The sequence below is a fragment of the Carcharhinus amblyrhynchos genome, chromosome 4 (assembly GCF_965287045.1).
Source record: "Carcharhinus amblyrhynchos chromosome 4, sCarAmb.v2.hapA, whole genome shotgun sequence".
NCBI classification, from domain to species: Eukaryota; Metazoa; Chordata; class Chondrichthyes; order Carcharhiniformes; family Carcharhinidae; genus Carcharhinus; species Carcharhinus amblyrhynchos.
In genome coordinates, this window is record NC_137327.1 from 30,445,178 (window position 1) to 30,468,024 (window position 22,847).

General features: G+C 41.7%; 1 protein-coding gene across 4 annotated transcripts in view; it reads right to left on the reverse strand.

The window, feature by feature from the left end:
- The window catches only part of znf536 (zinc finger protein 536), a 495,485-nt gene that overhangs the window by 159,117 nt on the left and 313,521 nt on the right, over positions 1-22,847 (reverse strand). For all 4 annotated transcript variants that reach the window (XM_080186926.1, XM_080186925.1, XM_080186928.1 and 1 more), the window contains exon 5: positions 3,366-3,518. In XM_080186926.1, coding sequence (XP_080043052.1) covers positions 3,366-3,518 — 153 coding nt within the window. The remainder of the gene's footprint in view (positions 1-3,365; positions 3,519-22,847) is intronic.

A 22,847-nucleotide genomic window follows, 5' to 3' on the forward strand; every position in this document is an offset into this window, starting at 1 on the left:
TTTAGTCATTAAGTGAGAGTCAAACAGCTTTTCCGTGCCTTCCAAAAGCCATTCAGCAAACCCTATTGGGTTTGCCAGTGGACCCCAAAAGAGGGTTCCTCATATCAGATACTTTGTGCCTGATTGAGTGACCCTTCACCTGGAAGAGGAGAGGGGAATTTGCTGAAAGCCACCCACCTCCCCTTGGATCCAAAGTTCCTGCCCCACCTCTTCCTACGACCCCCACCGTGACTCCTATTCTGCCTTCACTCGCCTTTGGTCCAGGGTCACACAATGATCCAAACCCTCTGCTGAGTGCATTGCCACCCAATGATTGCATTTTCCCACTGCCTGTGGAAGTTACCACCGCCACACAAATCCTTTGTTTCTGAATTCTACCGGGATAAGTCTTCCTTCCTTCCTTCCTTGAGATAAGATTGTGCTCAAATTAGCTGCTGCAGGTTCTACACCAGACCAGTAATGATACTTCAAAGAAGATTGTAAAGCACTTTGGAGTGTCTGGACATTGTAAAAGATGCTACATCAATGCAAGTCCTTTCTTTCGTTCCACTCAAAGGATATTATCAAGTCGATTTTTCATTATAAAATGCTGGCATATGAAAATATAAAAACTGGTATAAAAAAGGTACAAAAATTGTGACTACAGGTGGCAGCTGCAAATACGATCAAAATGTAAACAATGTACATTGCACAATACTTTTAATCATTCATTACTCAGTCTTTCTTGGAGTTGTACATGGAGACAGGCTACCAAACGCGATTACTAAGGGGGTTAAAGAGTGAGGAACGGCCACGATGGGGTGTGTAGGCTTCATTCTGGACTCATTTGAAGGTAGAAGGTGGAATTATATCTGTGATAGCTATTCCCCACAGCCAAATGACTAGTGGGGGTGGCATTTCAGCTCTCTTGCATTTTGCTGGTTGCTACTCAATTACAATTCAAATTTCATTTACCATCAGTATGCATGGGAGACTCATGCCATCACACAGAGGGCAGAAGTATTTTGGTGGGGAAACCTCCTATAGCTGAAACTGCAGGAGGTACGAGCAGGTGATAAAAAACCTCTAGGACAAATATGAAGGTGCACGATCATGACACCAACTCTTCTACCCAACATAAGATTAATTGAGAACATAAAGGAGGCAGAGGTGTTTTTCAAGTTTAAATTTCAGATGTAAATATTTCACATCACATTGGTTTCACTTTCATCATGCGCGTATCATCATTATTTGTTGGGACAAGCTTAGTCAGAGGACTAAAATGCCCGGTTTGTGGTGGGTTGGCACATATTGGTGCTTACAGGGAAATCAGGGACATTTCTTTATTATGGAAGAAACAACATTGTGTTTTTTAGTTCACTCTTTATCAAATATTCCTGTTTGTGGTCCAGTGATGTACTCACAATTATGACTGACACAACTGAACTTGTGGGCTCAGCTGATCTTTCCTTCTCTGCATTGAAAAGGATATTGCCTGGGATCACTTCCAGCAATTGAATTGAAATGTTTAGGTAAACTCAAAGCTCTGCAAGGACTCTGCCTGCTCACACACGAAGGTGGAATCACACTGCCCTTTTGACCCCTCATTTTCTTGCCTTGACTGACTGTTTCTGCCAACCCCACAATGCCAGGGTCTTCCCTCGTGCTTCTGATCCCACTCCCTGTTCTTCCTTGGGTCCCTCTTCCACTCCTTCATGCACCTGAGCCCACTCCATGCCTCTCCCTCACCACTGACTCATCACTGCCAGTCGGGAGTCTCCCTGTAATCCGCCAGTCTCCTTCCCCCTGCCTCCCTCCCTTGTGCCTTGCAGTTCAAAAAGGAAAACCACTGACATCAGACGTAACTGCACAAAGCCAACTGCTGCATTCCATCTTTAAGCAAATATGACTGGGTGCACTGCTGACTTTATCTTGAAGGTAGGATATGATTTGCGCCAATGAGTATTCATGGCATGCGGATTTGCCAGAGATGAAAACCTACCAAAGGATGGTCTGAAGTGTGACAATGTCACCAACACGCCATTGACTTCAATTCGGCATATTAACCTGCCATCGGGACACCACAATGTTGGCTCCCACCTAAGTCAATCATATTGCAAGCCACATTTCTCATGCTTGCGTGAGCCATTAAAGTCCCTCCCCCATAAATTCTCTCTATTTCCTATAATGCATTGATGTGACACTATTTATGGCTAAACCTGACAATTCAAGAAGCAAAGATTGGAGTGTTTCCATAATACAGGTTGAGGAGCTGGGAGCTTCAAAAATATGTTGGTACAGTGCTATCGCTGGCAGGGAAATGTAATTACAGTGTGACAAGCTTATGTGGACAGTTTCCTCTCGTACAACAGACCCAGGAGTTTAGCATGAATTGAAGTCGATAGCAAGTGGATAGATTTTTTTAGATTACTTGTTCCTTTTCAAATCAAATTTAAGTCTGATACAATTTGCAGTTGTATGGGGAAAGTAGAAAGATGTTTTTGTCGACAAGTGCAATAGCCGACTTTGATGACCAATTTCAGATAAAAGATCATCAAACTTTCTCTCACCACAAATGCTGCCAGATCTGCTGAATACTTCACACGTTTTGTTTGGATTTTACTTGATCACCAAGTATTCTGTTTGCCTAATCAGTGGCTATATAAACACAAAATAATTACATTTGTCATATGTTGTACTGAAGCTTAATCTCTGATGGTATACAGATCATTGTGGTTGAATTTGAGTCCCCAAAACTCAGCACGATTAAATACCACTAGCTTAATAGTCACCTTTTGGGATATTGCTCATTAACATTGGCTAACCTAATGTTGGCACAAAGCTCACGTGGAACAGTGAGCTTACCTCACAAGTGTAATATGTTAATCTTTCACTGACGACACTTCTTTCATTATATGTTGTTAACAATATCGATCTATCAGTTAGATTTTGATAGACATATTAGCCACTGATCAAAGGTGGCATAGTGATTAGCATTGCTGCCTCACAGCTCCAGGGACCTGGGTTTGATTCCCAGCTTGAATCACTGCCTGTGCGTAGTCTGCACATTCTCCTGTATCCACGTGAGTTTCCTCCAGATGCTCCAGTTTCCTCCCAAAGTCTGAAATATGTGCTGATTAGGTACATTAGCCATGCTAAATTCTCTCTCAGTATACCCGAACAGGCGACAAGGGGATTTTTGGAGAAACTTCATTCCAGTGTTAATGTAAGCCTACTTGTGACAGTAATAAATAAACTTCAACTTAGATTTAAACATTGACCCTGCCAGTATAAATCAACGTCACCACTTAAGTCAGTACAAGAAACAGGTATCATAAGTATAATTTAGTAGCTATCTATATAGAGTTTCTAAAATGTGCACGCACCTGTATGTATTCGCAGGTGAACCTTCAGATGATGGGATGTTCGGAATGATTTCCCGCAGTAAGGGCAATCTCTCGTGGCTGATCCAGGGAGTCGGTCTCTCAGTAAAGAAGGCTGTTGGATTCCTGCAGGCCTTCCCACATCCTCTCCTATATCTACAATGCACACAAATTAGCACCATCATTACAACAGACGTTCAAAGTTTCTCCACTGATTCTGCTAACGCAACACAAAGTCAATCTTGTCAATAGTGCATCTTTCTGTTGCACATTGGAAGCTGACAGAATGCTGACAACTCACATGTTTGCTTTTTTTTTTCACCTTTTTTTTAGTTTCTCCCATCATCATCTTTTAGCAGCAGATGGCATATTTCATTTAAATGAATAATAGAAAAAATGGAAACAGCTGTATCAGCAGCATGCCGGATTCAGTGGATTATTCAGACTACATACAGGGCTGCATTGGGAAGCTGTGCAGGGTACTGCTTAGCCCCAAAGTGGAACGTAAAACAGTTGTTAAATGATCATCGTACTGGAAGCTAGATTAAATGGTCTCCCCTCACCCAAACATTTCCCTGTTTTCACATGTTGTGACGACTTAAATTTTTAATGTTCATTTTGTGTGTTTTAGCTCCCATTTGATCTCTCCAACCAAAAACAAGCATACTTCAAAGGTAGAAGAAATTGCACAATGCTGATGTTGTTGAGTCAATGCAAATGTTATTGTTGATCAGTATTTTTCACAATTAGAAGTGGCGGCAAAGTAGTGCACTGGTTAGCACTGCTGCCTCACCATGCCCGGAATCCGGGTTCGATTTCCAGCTTGGGTCACTGTCTGTGCAGAGTCTGCACATTCTCCCCATGTGCGTGTGGTTTTCCTCCGGATGCTCTGGTTTCCTTCCACTGTCTGAATGACATGCTAGTTAGTTGCATTGGCCATGCTAAGTTGTCCCTCTGTGTACCTGAACTAAAGTTTATTTATTAGTCTCATTAACACTGCAATGAAAATTCCCAAGTTGCCACACTCCAGCGCCTGTTCGGGTACACTGAGGGAGAATTTAGCATGGCCAATGCACCCAGCCAACACATCTTTCGGACTGTGGGAGGAACCTGGAGAAAGCCCATGCAGGCAAAAGGAGAATGTGAAGTCTCTGCACATATGGTGACCTTAGCCAGGAATTGAACACAGGTTCCTGGTGCTGTGAGGCAGCAGTGCTAACCACTGTGCCACCATGCTTAACAGGTGCCAGAGTGTGGCGAGTAGAGGATTCTCACAGTAACTTCATTGCAATGTTAATGTCAGCTTACTTGTGAGACTAATGAATAAACTTTAAACTTTAAATGATCTAATGTGGAAGTAAGATCATTGAGAAAAATATCCACAGTAGAAAGATACACTAAAATAACTTGAGGGATTCTCTGAAGGACACATGATAAAAAAGAAATGCTTAAGCATTGGCAAAGAGTTGACAGAACACCAGTGTTTGTTCCTCGAGTATTATTATTTAACTTATCCAACTGCACTGTGAATACCCCTAATGTCTTTGATTCTTAGACATCACATGGAAAATCATTCTAAATGTTTCAACACTGTTTGAATTATGAATTTTTTTGTTCCAAGATGATTTAAATTTCCCATTCATTCATTTCAATTTCCTTCCTCTAGTGCGACTGTTTGTACCTTGAAGTAACGTTCTGGGTTTACCTTAACTGGACCTGTTAATAATTGATATGCTTCTTGGCATGTTTTAATGAGCCATTTATCCTGGGTTCCCAGTAAGCAGACTTCACGTTCTCTACAATCTGGAAGCTGCAGCTTTTCAAATTCTGCTCCCACCCCAACATGGCCAAGGGAAGGGGGGGGGATCGGGTGGTCATGAGGGATCAGGTGGTCAGTGGTGTATGGGGGGGGTGTGAGTTGGTTGGGCATTTGGGTGGACAGAGGTGGTTGGTGGGTGGGATTAAGGAGGACAATCAGCGATCATGAGGATAGTTGGATGGGGTCCTATGGGGGCTGGAGAAGTGTGTGTCTGTGTGTGGTGGGGGGCAGGAGCGGTGGAATCTGTGGTGGGTCAAGGGAACACTCAAGGAGTTGGAGGAGAGGAGGTGTTAGTACTACAGTTGCCCAGCAATTAGGAAGTATTTTAATCCTTCTAACTTTTCCTGGGTCACTATTATTGTAAGATAGTCAGAGCCATCTGATGTTTGCAATTAGTATCATACTTCTGGATGGTTCCTATTGCAAGGAAGTTTCAACTTCCCAGGCCATTGCCGTGCCATCCTTACCTGGGGCAATCCAGGGGGTGGGGTGGGGCTAGGGGAGGGTGTGTGGTGACAGCTGGAGCAAAGGGTGGTTGCCAAGTGTACCCTTAGGGTACCCTGAGCTCCAATGCCCTGGAGCTCAGACGTTACGTGCCATTAAGTTTCATTTATTGATCTATCCAGTTGTGTGATAATATTCTCACTGTGGATTATTCGAAACATCCTCTGTCCTTGCTACCCTCCACCTGCGAAGCTTACACTTGGTTCTGCATTTTCGGAGCAGCAGAGGTCCAAACACCAGTCCCTGCAGGACTTGAATGCATCATATCTCAGGAGTACCATTTGTTTTTATTATTTATCCAATTTCTTAACCAGTCTATTGTTTTACTCTGGGTCACCAATGGTTTTTACTTAATTGAAAATTGTTTACCTGGAATCCCTTTGTCAAAGCCTTTTTGAATGTCTTCATAAAATATATTGTAGAGAGTTCCACAACAAGCTTTATTTATAACGTCCTCAAATAAGTCAAGGAATTTAATCAAAGAATGTTTTCTAAATCCACGCTTGCTGTGTCTTTTAAAGCCATCTAGACTCTATTCCTTAGATTAGTTTCCATTATTTTATCAGCGAGAGATGTCACACTAGTAATTCCATAGTTGTCTGGACCAAATGCATCTTCAAAGCACAATCAGTGATTCATCATAGCACTGTAGGCATTCTGATTCCCATTTGGCTATTCCAGCAAACATGTTTTACTATATAAGTAGCACTTACTTGAGGAGACCCAGGATAAAATCCAGTTTATTGATAATTAAGCAGCATCACTTATTGTATAATTGCTCCGAGAGAATAGGGGGAAATTGATTTTGACTTGTCCCTTAGATATGAAAATCACACAAAATTCCACCAATTAAAGTGTCCTGGCTTCGGGAGAACTGGGTTTGATTCTGAATTCAAATGCTTGCTGCAGCATCATTGTTCATCTGACTTATTAACAATTAGCATTTTGCCCGCAACTCTACTTTGAAAAATTGTACCATTTATTTCTGCTGTTCTTACAGCAATGGGTTTTTCATATGGGTTTGCATCTGTCAATTTATTCAAACTATTGTTCTAAAAATGCTTCAGTTTGATGAGTTTAAAACTTTCAGATACAAAAAGAGTCGCAAAATCACTGCAGGAAAAAGTCACAACCATTTCTCAAAGACAGTTCAGCATCTCTGTCCAGGAATTCAAATAGAATAAGCGGAGGTATCAACTCATGCAGCAGAGGGAGCTGTTTGAAGCCAGGAGGAAGCAGCAAAAGCACGGAACCCTTTCATCTTTGCTTATCAGTAGCTACCATCAGACTGACATAGGAACACATGACTGCTGTACAACTCTTTTCAAACATATTTGCAGCAAGAAGCATCCATTATTCTGGTCTTGACCATGCAATTTGTTCCAATATTTGTACAGTTGTGCTTAATTCTATATAAATATGGAAAAAGCTTGGAGACCACCATGAATGTTCCTGATGGATGAGTGGGAGTGGGACAGAGAAACTAACTCTTGCTGGAAAATCACTGCGGGGAAACAAAGATGTGGAGATGCCGGCATTGGATTGGGGTGGGCATAGTAAGAAGTCTCACGACACCGGGTTGTTGGACTTTAACCTGGTGTTGTGAGATTTTGTACTGGGAAACAAAGAGGACTTGGAGAAAAGCAGAATGAAGCCTGGGGAATTATTCTGACCATGTTATTTTGATAAGTCACGTGCTCTGATAAGAGAATCACAAGATAAGAGAATCAGTAGCCTCAGTCATAGAACGAAGGATCTGGGTTTCATTCGGAGCTTCTCCAAACAATCGGTTTTAGTGACCTCAGGTAAGAGGTTAGGCAAAGTGAGAGACACCCTACAAAAGGAATATCGTCTGATGTAAGGTTTACAGAACAGAAAAAGAATTGAACCGAGGTAATGTGTTCCCTCTAGAACAGTGCAATGGAGTTGAAGTGCTCCCCATTGAGAAGAATTTAGATAGAAGTAAAGTGCTCTCTCTAGAGCTAATACTGAGTAGCGATGAGATGCTGCATAGGGAAGGAGTTTGTGGAGTAAAGTGTTCCTTCTGGATAAAGAGTTGAGTGGAACAAAAGATTCTCTCTGGAGAAGAATGGAAAGTTGATTTGAGTTGCTCATGTGAGTTTTGTGACAGTCAATTACAAAACTACATTGTGACCTGCTCATTTGGGTAGATATAGCTGAAAGTTACAGAGGACAATGAAAGAAAGCCCAGCAAATAATTAACAGGACCCGTTAATTCGCCATTTCCAGTTCACCACTAAAATAATGCATTGTGCATTATGGATAAAGGAAATTCAAATTCCTTGTGATTATGATAGAATTGAGCCATTTGAGAGGGCATTTAGGATCAAGCACATTAGTGAGGTCTGGACTCAAGGTAATGATTAGATTATTAACTGAATTCAAATTTCACCATTTGCTGTGGGGGGATTTGAAAACAGGTCCCCAGAGGATTACCTTGGGTCTCTGGATTACTGGACCAGCAACAATACCACTCTGCCACCATTTCCCACAGTCAACCCTTATTTAACTGCTTCTAGGATAAAGAGACTAAAACTCAACACAGGTACAGTCACACCAAAGCTCTATATCACTGTGGAAAGACGTTCTTGCTCTTATATACTCCAAACAGTTTGCAAAAAAAAACTAACATACCATTTGCCTTCCTAATAGTTGCTGTTAACTTTCTGTGGCTTGTTGACAAGGACAGCCAAGCTCCTTCTGAACACAAACATTTCTCACCATTTAAAAATATTCTGTTTTGCTATAACTACCAAAGCAGTTAATTTTAAACTTTTGGCCCGAGGACTACATTTCCTGAAGATCTATGTTTAAGAAATACAAGTTAAGGTTAGATTGTTGTGGGAAAGCCAAAATCACTCATCCCATTGGTTAAGGGTAGCAAATAACTTGATTTGATTTGATTTATTACTGTCACATGTATTAGCATACAGTAAAAAGTATTGTTTCTTGTGCGGTCTGCAGACAAAGCATACTGTTCATAGAGAAGGAAATGAGACAGTACAGAATATAGTGTTACAGTTGTAGCTAGGGTGTAGAGAAAAAAACAACTTAGTGCAGGGTAAGTCCATTCAAAAGTCTGACAGCAGCAGGGAAGAAGCTGTTCTTGTGGAAGCTGGCACGTGACCTCAGACTTTTATATCTTTTCCCCAATGGAAGAAGATGGAAAAGAGAATGTCCAGGGTGCACGGGGTCCTTAATTTTGCTAGCTGCTTTATCGAGGCAGTGGGAAGTGTAGACAGAGTCAATGGATGAGAGGCTGGTTTGCATAACGGATTGGGCTACTTTCACAATCTTTTGTAATTTCTTGCAGTCTTGGGCAAAGCAGGAGCCATACCAAGCTCTGACAGTTGATAATTGGAGCACATTCTGGGGAAGGTGGGACCTGTACAAACAGGATGGTTTGCACCTGAACCAGAGGGGCAGCAATATCCTGGGAGGGAAATTTGCTACAGTTCTTCGGCGTGGGTGGGGTGGTTTAAACTAATTTGTCAGGAGGGTGGGAAAATGAGCTGTAGTCCAAAAGCCAGTGTTGTGGGTCATGAGGTACTGAGACAGGTATCAAGGTTGTAGGAGTGTACAGGCAGACAGGATGGTGTGTTGAAGTGTATCTACTTCAATGCAAGGAGCATCCCGAATAAGGTAGGTGAACTTGGAGCGTGGATTGGTATTTGGGACTACGATGTGGTGGCCATTACAGAGACATGGTTAGAACAGGAACAGGAATGGTTGTTGGCAGCTCGGGGGTGTAGATGTTTCAGGAAGAGTCAGGAAGGTGGTAAAAGAGGTGGAGGCTGCTGAAAGGCACTTCGAGGGCGATCTGCCTACTGCGGTAATATGGGCTGAAGTTAGAAATAGGAAAGGATCAGTCACGTTGTCAGGAGTTTTCTATAGGCTCCCAAATAGTAATAGAGATGTGGAGGAGGAAATGGCAAAGCAGATTATGGATAGGTGTGGAGGTCACAGGGTAGTTATCATGGGTGATTTTAACTTTCTAAATATTGATTGGAACCTTTATAGGTTGAATAGTTCGGATGGGACACTTTTTGTACAATGTGTGCAGGAGGGTTTCCCGACACAATGTGTGGATAAGCCAACAAGAAGTGGGGCCACACTGGACTTGGTACTGGGTAATGAACTAGACCAAGTGTTAGATTTGTTTGTGGGACAGCACTTTGGAGATAGTGACCACAATTCAGTGTCCTTCATTACTGCAATGGAGAGGGATAGGGTCACATGGCAGGGCAAGGTTTATAATTGGGGCAGGGATAATTGTGATGCGATCAGGCAAAAATTAGGGAGCATAAGATGGGAACAGAAACTATCAGGTATAGGCACAAGTGAAAAGTGGATCTTCTTGAAGGAACAAATACTGCATGTCCTTGATAGGTATGTCCCTGGCAGGCAGGGAGGAAATGGCCAAGTGAGGGAACTGTGGTCACAAAGGAGATTGAATGTCTTGTGAAGAGGAAAAAGGAAGCGTATATAAGGATGAAAAAACAAGGTTCAGTTGGGTCGCTTGAGACTTACAAGGTAGCTAGGAATGAGTTTAAAAAAGGGCTTTTTTAAAAGAGAGCTTGGAAGAGGCATGAGAAGTCCTTGGCAAGTCAGATAAAGGAAAACCCCAAGGCGTTTTTACTCTTATGTGAGAAATAAAAGAATGACCAGGGTGAAATTGGCACAGTCAAGGATAGTAGTGGGAACTGGTGCATGGAGTCGGAAGAAATAGGTGAGATGTTGAATGAACACTTTCTTCAGTGTTCACTAAGGAGAGGGACCATGTTTTTGAGGATGAGAGTGTGATACAGGCTGATAGGATGGAAGGGGTAGATGTCCTGAGGGAAGATGTATTAGCAATTTTGAAAAACTTGAGGGTTGATAAGTCCCCTGGGCCAGATGGGATACATCCTAGGATACCTTGGGAGGGAAGGGATGAGATTGCGGAGGCTTTAACTTTGATCTTTGGGTCCTCACTGTCCACGGAGATTGTGCCAGAGGACTGGAGAGTGGAGAATGCTGTTCCTTGTTCAGCAAAGGAAATAGGAATGACCCTGGTAATTATAGGCCAGTGACTTCAGCGGTTGATAAGTTAATGGAAAGGGTCCCGAGAGATAAGACATTTGACCATTTGGAAAGATGCAGCTTAATCCGAGGTAAGCAGCAAGGTTTCATGAGGGGTAAGTCCTGCCTCACAAATTTGATTGAATTTTTTGAGGCGGTAACTAAATGTGTAGACGACGGTAGAGCAGTTCATGTCGTATACATGGATTTTAGTAAGGCGTTTGATAAGGTTACCCATGGTAGGCTCATGAAGAAAGTAAGGAGGTGTGAGATAGAAGGAAATTTGGCAGATTGGATAAGTGACTGGCTGTCTTGTAGAACCTTGTAAGAAGTCTGACAACACCAGGTTTAAGTCCAACTGATTTATTTGATAGTAAACTCACAAGCTTCCGAGGTTAAATTCTTCGTCAGGTGAATGGAGAGTTCTGGCCTCAGACAGAGCGTATAAAGCACAGACAGTTTACAGATTACTGATTAGAATACGAATCTTTACACCTAACCTGCTGTTCAAGTCCTAAAGTGGCCGACAATGTGAGTGGAAGGAGCACTGATCACAGGTTAATGAGATGTGTATTGTCTCCAGACAGGACAGTAACTGAGGTTTTGCAAACCAGGCAAGTCACGGGGGTTACAGATAGTGTGACATGAACCCAAGGTCCCTGTTGAGACCGTCCTCATGTGTGCGGAACTTGGCTATCAGTCTCTGCTCAGCGACTCTGCGCTGTCGTATGTCATGAAGGCCGCCTTGGAGAATGCTTACCTGAAGGTCAGAGGCTGAATGTCCATGACCACTGACAAGAGCTGTGAGGTTATGCTGCAACTATACAGGACCTTGGTGAGGTCACATTTGGAATATTGTGTGCAGTTCTGGTCACCTCACTATAAGAAGGATGTGGAAGCATTGGAGGGAGTGCAGAGGAGATTTACCAGGATGCTGCCTGGTTTGGAGGATAGGTCTCATGAGGAAAGGTTGAGGGAGCAGGGGCTTTTCTCTTTGGAGCAGAGGAGGATGAGAGGCGACTTAATAGAGGTTTATAAGATGGTGAGGGGGATAGATAGAGTGGACGTGCAGAGTATTTCGGGTGGATGTAACTGTTACTAGGGGGCATAACTATAAGATTCATGATGGGAGATATAGGAGGGATGTTCAAGGTAGATCCTTTACTCAGGGAGCAGTTGGGGTGCCTAGTAAACCTCCTCTGCACTCCCTCCAAGGCCAAAATATTCTTGCGTAAGTACGGCACCCAAAACTGCACACAGTACTCCAGCTGCGGCCTCACCAATGCCCTATACAGCCGCAGCAAGACCTCCCTACTTTTATATTCAATCCCCCTCGCTATGAAGGCCAGCATCCCATTCGCCTTCCTGACCACCTGCTGCACCTGCAAGCTGGGTTTCTGCGACTCATGCACAAGGACCCCGAGGTCCCTCTGCACCGTCGCCTGCTGCAGTTTTTCTCCACGTAAGTAATAATCCTTCCTACCATTATTCCTACCAAAGTGGACCACCTCGCACTTGCCAACATTAAATTCCATTTGCCAATTCCTGGCCCATTCGCCCAGCCTATCTAGATCCTTCTGCAGACTCTCCACACCCTCTGCACAATTTGCCTTTCCACCAATCTTGGTGTCATCAGCAAATTTCAACACCATACACTCGGTTCCCTCCTCCAGATCATCTATATAAATGGTAAATAGCTGAGGCCCCAGCACCAACCTCTGAGGCACTCTACTAGTCACCAACCTCCGGCTCTCCTCTATCCACCGCCCTAGACACATCCTCATAGAACTCCAGTAAATTCGTCAGACACGACTTCCCCTTAACGAAACCGTGCTGCATCTGCTCTATCAAGCAATTCCCCTCAAGATGCCTCGTTATTTCCTCCTTGATGACGGATTCTAACATTTTACCTACAACAGACGTTAAACTAACTGGCCTATAATTCCCCGCCTTTTGCCTGGCACCCTTCTTAAACAACGGCGTAACATTAGCCGCTTTCCAATCTTCCGGCACTTCCCCCGAATCCAGCGACATCTGGAAAATAACCACCAAGGCATCCACTATCATCTCCGCCATTTCTTTCAGAACCCTCGGATGCATTCCATCCGGTCCTGGGGACTTGTCCACAATCAGCCCCTCCAGTCTGTCGAGCACCACCTCTCTAGTAACAGTAATGTCATCGAGACCCTCCAGTCCTACCACCTTTCCATCTCTAACACCCGGGGGTTGAGCTATGAGGAGAGGCTGAATAAACTAGGCTTGTACTCGTTAGAGTTTAGAAGAATGAGGGGAGATCTCATTGAGACGTATAAGATGATGAATGGGATGGATAGGATAGAGGTGGAGAGACTCTTCCCGCTCAGAAAGGACAGTAGGACTAGGGGGTACAGCCTCAAGATAAAGGTTTAGAACGGAGTTGAGGAAGAACTTCTTCACTCAAAGGGTGGTAAATCTCTGGAATTCTCTGCCTGTTGAAGTGGTGGAGGCTACCTCGCTAAGTATTTTTAAGAAGCGGGTTGATGGGTTTTTGGTAGGCAAGGGGATTAAGGGTTATGGGGAGAGGGCGGGAATGTGGAACTGAGCCACGACAGATCAGCCATGATCTTATTGAATGGCGGGGCAGGCTCGAGGGGCCAGATGGCCTACTCCTGCTCCTATTTCTTATGTTCTTATGAATGCACTGCCTGTTGTGATAGTGGAGTTGGACACTTTAGGTTATTGGATAGGCACATGGAGCGCACCAGAATGATAGGGATTGGGATAGCTTGATCTTGGGTTTGGACATAGCTCGGCACAACACCGAGGGCTGAAGGGCCTGTACTGTGCTGGACTGTTCTATGTTCTAAAGAATGCTTTCTATGGTACATCTGTAAAAGCTGGTGAGTGTTGTAGCTAAAGTGCCAAATTTCCTTAGTCTTTTGAGAAAGTAGAGGCATTGGTGGAGTACACTGAGAGAGGATTTAGCATGGCCAGTGCACTTAACCAGCTCGTCTTTTGGACTGTGGGAGGAAACCGGAGACCCAGAGGAAACTCACGCAAACACGGAAAGAACATGCAAACTCCACACAGACAGGGACTCAAGCTAGGAATTGAACCCGGGTCCCTGGCACTGTGAGGCAGCAGTGCTAACTATCGTGCCATTCTTATTATTGAAGTATTAGAAAATCAAAGCTTATTACTTCAGCTGGTTCCCAATTATCCTGCTGGTTATATCTTCGCAAAGCTTTCAGATTAGTCAACACAATTTTCCTTCCATACATTCATGTTGGCTCTTCCCATCATATCATAATAAACGCCCCATTGTCACATCTCAATAAATAATTCTAGCTTTTTTTTCTCCTCCTTTTGTTAGGCTAACAGGTCTGCATAGTGGGGTTATATCTGCTATCTTTGAATTCACAATGACTGTTCTACAATCTATGGAGTTCTGGAAGATTAAAACCAATGCATCCATCATCTGTGTAAGATGAGAGGTCACATGACAGCATGTTATAGTCCCACAGGTATATTTGAAAACACAAGCTGCTCTTTCATCAGGTGAAGCGATCTGTGCAGTCACTTCTTTAAAAACTTTGGTATCTAGGCCATTGAATCCATGGAATTTGTCAACTTTTGGTCCCATTATTTTCAACTTTTTTAACTGGCACTAATTTCTTTAAGTTCCTTATTCTCATTAGATCCTTGATTCCTGACTACTTTGTGGAATTAGTGAATGGTTACACCAGGAAAGAAAGCCATTTGCCCCTTATGTCTATGGTGGCTGTCTGCAAGAGCAATTCCACTTGTCCCATGCCTCTGCCTTTTCAACACAGCTCTACAAATCCTCTCTCTTCAGGTAATTATCCAAGAGCCCCCATTCATTCTGCCTCCACCACACTCTCAGACAGTGAATTCCAAATCCTCACCACTGGTTGTGTAGAAAAGGTATTTCTCATGTTGCTTTTAGTTCTTTTGTGATTCATCTTCAGTTGCTCTCATCATGGACCCTTCTACCAACAGCAACAATTTCTCCCTACTACTCTGTTTGGACCCCTCATGACTTTGAATACCTCTACTAAATCTCCTCCCAATCTTCTCTTCTCTAAGGAGGACAGTTCCAGTTTCCCCAATCTAAACACAAAATTGAAGACTCTCACCCCCAGAACCATTCTTGTAAATCTTTTCTGCACTCTTCCCAATACCATCGCACCCTTCCAAGAGTATGGTGTCCAGAATTGGACACATTAATCCAGTTAAGGCCAAGCCAGTGTTTCATAAAGTTTCATCAAAACTTCCTTGCATTTGTACAGAATGCCTAAGCCCAGTATCACAATGCCTTATGAAATTCTTTCTCGCCATGGCTTACTAACTTCAACAATTTGTGCACAGAAACTCCAGCTCCCTCGACTCCGATGGCTTTGGAATAGTTTTGGTGTCTTTCATTGTGAAGACATTTGTTCAATGCCTCTGCCATTGCCCTATTCCCCTCTAATATTTTCTCTCTCAGTCTCTAAGGGACCCACTTTTACTCACACTAATCTCATTCTTTTCAAATATCAATAGATCAGTCTTAAGATCTTTTGCAGGTTACCATTTGCATTTGATTTTCTCTTTCTAGATCATCCTTTGCTGAATTCTAAAATCCTCCCACTCTCCACTTATTACTCTTTTGACAGCATTGTTTATCTTCTTCTTCAATTTAGTAATATTTCTAACTTCTCCTCTTAGCAACAGTTGAACTACTTTTCCTGTGGTGAACAGTGAAAGGGAAAATAAGTTGCAAATACAGAACAGTAGTCGGGGATGTTAATGGGAAAGTTAAATAAATATCGCTCACCACTGATTAATAGAATGTTTCTAATTTTGAAGAAAATTATCAATTTTTCCCTTTTAGGTCAGCTTTCCATGTGTTAAATAGAACACAGTAAGGTATTATAAATACTTAGCAGTAATATACGATTACTAATTAGGACACAGAAAGCGGATAAATCAAAATAATCTGTATGTTCCACTTTTTGCCTCTTGTCATTAGCAGTTATGCACTGCGTAATTCCCCCTCTCTCACAAATTGATGAAACAACTATAAGATGCCATTTTTTTTCAGCAGAAGATGGTCCAAAGTTAACTAAAAGCTTGTGTCAAACCTATGGCGTAAGAACGGCTGACTTTTGACACAACACTTAAGCAAATTTGCTTTTTCACTACAGTGAAACTCCTTTAATCTGTTACGTCAATGTTGTAAACTCTCATGCAAATCTCTGTTACTCTTTAACATTGCTCCACTTCAATGCAAAAGCCGCATTCGTACAAGTTTCTTGCATTTCTACCCATCCTGATTAGAGTATAACATTTACACCAAATGTTTTTGGAGCCAGGGACCCAAGACTATATTTCTAATATTTGCTCTGGTGAGTTTTCCAGCATTTCATTTTGTTTCTTCTCACTGAGACCCTAATGCATTTTCTCCATCTTTGAATGCATCTTTAAAAAACATTCCACAATTGTGTTTTCTGAAACCTAACTTGTCAAATTTGCAAGATACTTTCACTGCTTTGAACTTCAATTTTTGTGCTAAAGAGATAATTAAAGGTGGAATGGGGCTTAAATTCAGCACCTTCCTCAAGCCCATATTGCTTTGTTTGCTTCATATTAGTTTCTCATGGGTTTTTACCTTTCAATCAATGAGATTGTGAGGAAATGTTAGTGTAACTGACACACTGGCATGTGTCACAATGGCACAGTGGTTCGCACTGTTGCCTCACGGCACCTCAGAGCTGTCCTGGCTTGGCTCACTGTCTGTGCAGAGTCCATATATTTTCCCGATCTCTGCATGGGTTTCCTCTGGGTGCTCTGGTTTCGTCCCACAGTCCGAATGGCATTACAGTTATAATTTGGCCATGCTAAATTTTCCCCCAGTGTACCTCAACAGGCATTGGAGTGTGGCAACTAGGGAGTTTTCACCGTGACTTCATTGTAGTGTTGATGTAAGACTATTTGTGACACTAATAAATGCACTTTAATTTTGACGCAGCTTATTGTTATGTCATTTCAGAAAATTGCAGGCTGAAATTGCCAGTTTAAATACAATTTGTTTGAGTGTTATACTTAAAACAAGACATAGTTCAGAAGTAATGTTGGAACATGATGCAATGAGGTAGTTGTTTTAGGACTCCAGCAATGAATGGAATACCTCACTAACCCTGCTTTCCTGCCCCCCCCCCCTGTCTATGCCATGTTGCAAGTGTATGTGGTGGTGCATACAGTACTAGCAGCCTGTGGACTACTGCCTCAGCTGAAGAATTTTTTAATATTCAATCCTGGGATGTGGGCATCGCTGGCTTTATTTATTTATTGCCCTTCCCTGAGGGCATTTAAGAGTCAACCACATTGCTGTGGATCTGGAGTAACATGGAAGCCAGACCAGGTAAAGATGACAGATTTCCTTCCCCAAAGGACATTAGTGAACCAGATGAGTTTTTAATGACAATTGATAACAGTTCCATGGTCATCATTAAACCTTTAATTCCAGATATTCTTTTTATTGAATTCAAATTCCAGCATCTGCTGTGGTGGCATTCAAACCCAGGCTTCCAGAGCATTACCCTGGTTCTGTGGCTTACAAGTCCAATGACAATACCATTAAGCCATTGCCTCTCCTTAGAATTGCAAATTTGGTTCCTCTGATGCTGAAATGGTCAATATGTCATGGACAATGTATAAAACAAAGGAAGAAAACAAATCTAAGATAGACCTGTGTTTATGTAATTTTTATCATACTCCTATTTTTGAACATGACTTGCACCATTTTGGTGCCCTGTAATATTTTTTCAGTGCACATTACACATAATCAATCGACAGTCACAGCAATAACACTACTCCTTTGTTTTATTTCTGGAAGAATAAAAGGTGCCATCTAAAACAGCCAGCAGTTTCTTCTCATCTATTAGCTGGCAAAAATAAATTTCCCTGATGAACAGTGAGATGGGTCACGTCTTTATCTCTTGCCAGCTGGCAGATCCAGGCTTTTAATATGGCTGTTCCAATTATTGTAAATGTCATTTTGTACCTTATAACTACAAATATTGACAGTTTATTGCACAATGCATGTTTGTCAGATGAAGGTCACATCATACACAATGCACTATCTTTTCTTAAAGTACATCTGACTGAAAGCAAAAAGACACAATGTTTAAATGCATTGTGTGGCATTTTATCATCAATTTTAATCCTTAAAAAAAAACAGAATGCATCTTTCACATTTAAGCCATTGCATGGATCAATTTTTAACTAGTGATTCTTGCTTTCACAATCACACTATTATTATTGTCAGCAGAATCTGGAACACACACAGCAGAAGAAGAAAATTAAAATGCACCCAGGTGGAAGTCACAACTGGTATTTTTTATGTAAAGACTCAAACGGATGATAGCAATATAAATTATGCGATGAAAAGGGAATCTCTAACTATCACCTGTTATTTTAAAATATCTTGCACGTCATTTTTGTGACACCACAGTAAAAATCACTGGGGTGATACGAAAAGAAAAATAAAGCACAGTGTCACTGAGTTTTTCCAAATAAATACTTAGTTTCTTTTTCTTAAATTTTCTTCTTAATCAAAGTTGATCTTATGGGAGTTTCACCCTCCTGCTGCATGAATTGCTACAGAGGATAAATTGATCTTAAGTAGCATTTTTGTTGAGTCTCATAATCTATAAAAATAGTGTGGTAAATTTTCAAAAGCTTATGTTGCTTTGCTTGATTGATAATGGTCGGTCAGCACTCTGACAGCCCCTGGGTTTAATAATATTCCAGTTACTGTAAATTTCCCGCAAATTGCTGCAGTCTCCTCCTTCAATTGTGTATTCATTTCTTCAGCTCTGGAATTGAATCTTTGGAATTTTTACATTTTTTGCCAATTGTCAAAAGATTAACACTGAAAGGCAGATCATTTTCATGACTGACCTTTTCTCCAGAAAGTAAGCCTTTTTTTTGTCCATGTTGATATAAATTCCAAATCTTGTCTATAATGAGGAAAGAAGTCTCAAATACACAACATTTTGTTCAGCCATATATCAGTGTGCTTTGAAGCTTCCCATGCACTAATTTGGAGGTGCAGATCAAACAGATGGACAGTTGTGCTATATGTCTGACAGGGTAAGCTTTATATCCCCATGGAATTCAACTCAATGCGAAGTGCAACGGTTTTATACTCTCCGTATCTTCTATCTTTAACATAATCCATAGTCACAATGCTATACTCTCCCCAGCCTGCACCACATTCTGCTATGTAACAATATTATACTCTCCTCATTCTACACAATCCATAGTGTAGCAACATTATACTCCCCAATCGTACACAATCCATAGTGCAACAACATTATATCTGCCTCACCCTACAGAATCCATAGTGTGACATTGTTCTACTCTCCTCATTCTACACCATCCATAGAGCAGCAATGCTATTCCCCCTAATCATACACAATTATTGTGTCACAACACTGCACTCTCATTAACAACACAATCCATAGAGTAGAAATGCTACTTTCTCCACAAAACTAAAAACCTATACACTCTCCTAATCCTATCCGCTCCATTGTGCAATAATGCTATACTCTCCACATCTTAAACAATCCATAGTGTTACAATGCCATATTCTCCTTGTCCCATCCCTTAATCCAGAGTGTAGCAATGCCGTGCTTTCTTTGTCCTACACAAAACTGCACAAAAATGAGTATAACAATATTATACACATGTAACAATGATATACTATCCGTATCTTACAGAATCCATACTGTAAAAGTGCTGTACTCTCACTTATATCACAATCCACTGTGTAACTGTGCTGTAGTCTCTTTATCCTATACCACAATCCATAAAAGAAAACATTGTATCCTCTGAATTCTAAACAACCCACACTGTAACACTGCTGTATGCTACACATCCTACATAATCCATTGTCCAACAACGTTCTACTCTTCTTATCTTACACAATCCATAGTGTAAGAATGTTTTACTGGCCTTGCCCTGCATCACAAGTCACATGCTATCTACTCCATGTCCTTAATCCATAGGGCAGCACTGCTTTACTTTCTGTATCTTATACAATCTATAGTGTAATAAAGTTATACTCTCCTGATTATACACAAAGCACAGAGTGCGTATACTCTGCAGCGTACTGCCATTGAAGGCACCAAACTACTGCATCCTATGTCCCCAGTTCAGAATTTCCTGTCCTTTAGTATCAAAATAGAATCTTTCATATAATCAGAAGTAATTCAGAGGAAGAGATGATCATGCTGTCCTGTTCTCCCTCCCTCCAAATATTATGCTCGTGCCCCAGCTAGAAGTTCAGTAAATGTGTCAAGTGTGTCTTAAGTATATTTAACTACATGAGGATTCATCTCCGAGGGTCGGAATAGTCTGCATTACGTGGACTTCAGTAGTGCTACATCAGCATTGTCCATCCATCACTCATAACAAATGTTAGTTACATTTTATTATTGAAAAAAGGACTCAGTTTATTTGCCTTCTGCCTTTCTAACCCACATCAGCAAATTACATTCTTGGCATTCATGTACACTAATATGCAAATAGTGATACTTTGTTGAAATAATTAGGTGCCTATTTGTGCGTCTTCACAAATCACTATCATCATTAAAATGCTTTAGATTTGTACTCCGTCATTTCCCAGACAGTAAGTAGCTCATAATAAAAGCAGAAAGTGCTGGAAACACTCAGTAGCTCAGGCAGCATCTGTGAAGACAGAAACAACATTAGCATTTCAAACTGACAATATCCATTCATTAACCTGGGCCAGGTTTCTCTGTTTCTCCCTTCTCCTGAACTGCCGAATGTTTTGCACCATTTTCTGTTCTTATTTGAGATTTCCAGCATCCATGGTGCTTTCCTTTTGTTTAGGGAGCTGCTTGCTTTGTATGAGGTAAATAGCAAGTGACAGGTGAACTGCGCAGGGCACAGTATTCAGTACTGGTGAGGTGTCTGCCTCGCTAAATATTTTTAAGACGCGGGTTGATGGGTTTTTGATAGGAGAGGGGATTAAGGGTTATGGGGAGAGGGCGGGAAAGTGGAACTGAGCAGCGACAGATCAGCCATGATCTTATTGAATGGCGGGGCAGGCTCGAAGGGCCAGATGGCCTACTCCTGCTCCTATTTCTTATGTTCTTAATAGGGACAGAAGAAGAAAAATGTTATTAATGAGTCCATAGTTGAACGGACTTTATAGTTCTTAGTAAGTGGTTATAAGAATAACAAAGGTGAATGCATCGGACTATTATCACTCCCTAATTCGAGATCCATGACAAAGATTTAATGATGAATAAAAGGGATAACTTCCAAAAGTGGAACATTTTTTTTAGAGAATCAATAGACTGATGGTAATGCCTTTTGGAAAATCAACCTCGAAGAATATCAATCACTTTATAATAGGAAAGAACAAAAGGTTATTCTAACATTACCAATTTAAATGCAGGTTCAGAGCAGTGACAACAATGTAGACAGGAGCGGTTTAGGGACTACAGAGAAATGCACTCTTCTTATCAAAACTCGTGGTTTTATAAAATGAAATCAATCGGAAGATTAGAAGGCCCGAGAATCATGGAATAGTAGCGCTTACAATAACGAGTAAATGGACATGCGATATACTGAGTAGCTTGGCTTACTGGATCCTCCAATGAAATCAGGAATGCAATTTAAATTAGCAAAGTGTGAGGCTTTCACAGGGAACATGATTCATTGAAGGCTGCCCTGCTCTGTGTGACCAGTTCTGCAGCTTATGCCCCCAGAATGGACCTTGCACTCTCAAAGTGCACCACTCACTAATTGACCATGTACTGCCTGGAGATCAACATCCGATGTGAAAGGGATGGGGTTGTGCAATATTAAATGCCTCTAAAACAATTCTTTAAATAACTTTGAAAGTACTTTACTGTGGATATAACATAATGCACTAATGCGCTTAATGGCAAAACAGGAACAGCCAAGCTGAAGAGAATTTTAATCAACTTAAGCTTCTTTTTACTGTTATAAAGCACAAAGAGTCATAGAATAGTTACAGCATTCAGCCTATCATGTCTGTTTTGCCTCTCTGAAGAGCAGCCCAGCAATTCCGTTCCCTCATCTTTTCCCTGTAGCCTCGCAAGTTTTATCTGTTCAAATATTTATCCAATTCCCTTTTGAAAGCCACGATTCAATCTGCCTCCGTCACACCCTCAGGCACTGTGTCCCAGACCCTAACCACCCATTACATCAAAATAGTTTTTCCTCAGATCACCTCTTTTTGCTATTCAGCTTAAATTGCTGTCCTGAGGTCCATCCACCATCCAGACCCATCATAATTTTGAACACCTCCATCAAGTCTCCTCAGAACCTTCTCTTCTTTAAGGGACACAGCCCCACCTTTTCCAAACACTTCTCTTCTTTAAGGGACATAGCCCCACCTTCTCCAAACACTTCTCTTCTTCTTCAGGAGGGCAGAGAAGACACTTTGAGGACACCCTCAAACCTCCGTGAAAAAGTACAACTTTTGACACTGATATCTGGAAACCCCTGGCCCAAGGCCATTGAAGTGGAGGAAAAGTATCTGAATGCCTCAAGTTTCATCACCGAGAGCAAGGTGAAGTCAACAGTACATGGCAACCTGGGCATACCACCCACCCTCTCCTCCAACAACCATCTGCCCAATCTGTGGTAGACACTTTAAGTCGCACATTGGGCTCCTCAGTCACCTGAGAAATTGTTTTTCGTTATTCTCAACTCTGAGGGACTGCCTAAGCAGAAGAAGAAGGAGAATTCTCATAAATCTTTTCTGCACCCTTTTATCATCGTAATATCATCCCCTGAGGAAGCCCACAGTACATCTTCTGAAAACAACTCTTCACCACCACTCTCCATTTCTTGTCACTCAGCCTACTTTGTATCCATGCTGCCACTGTCTCTTTTATTCCATGAGCTGATAAGCCTATTGTGTGGCACTTCATCAAACACCTTTTGAAAGTCCGAGGACAATATATCAATCCTCTCTGATACCTCATCAAAAACTTCAATCAAGTGGATCTGTGACTATTTTATAGTTTTTGTTA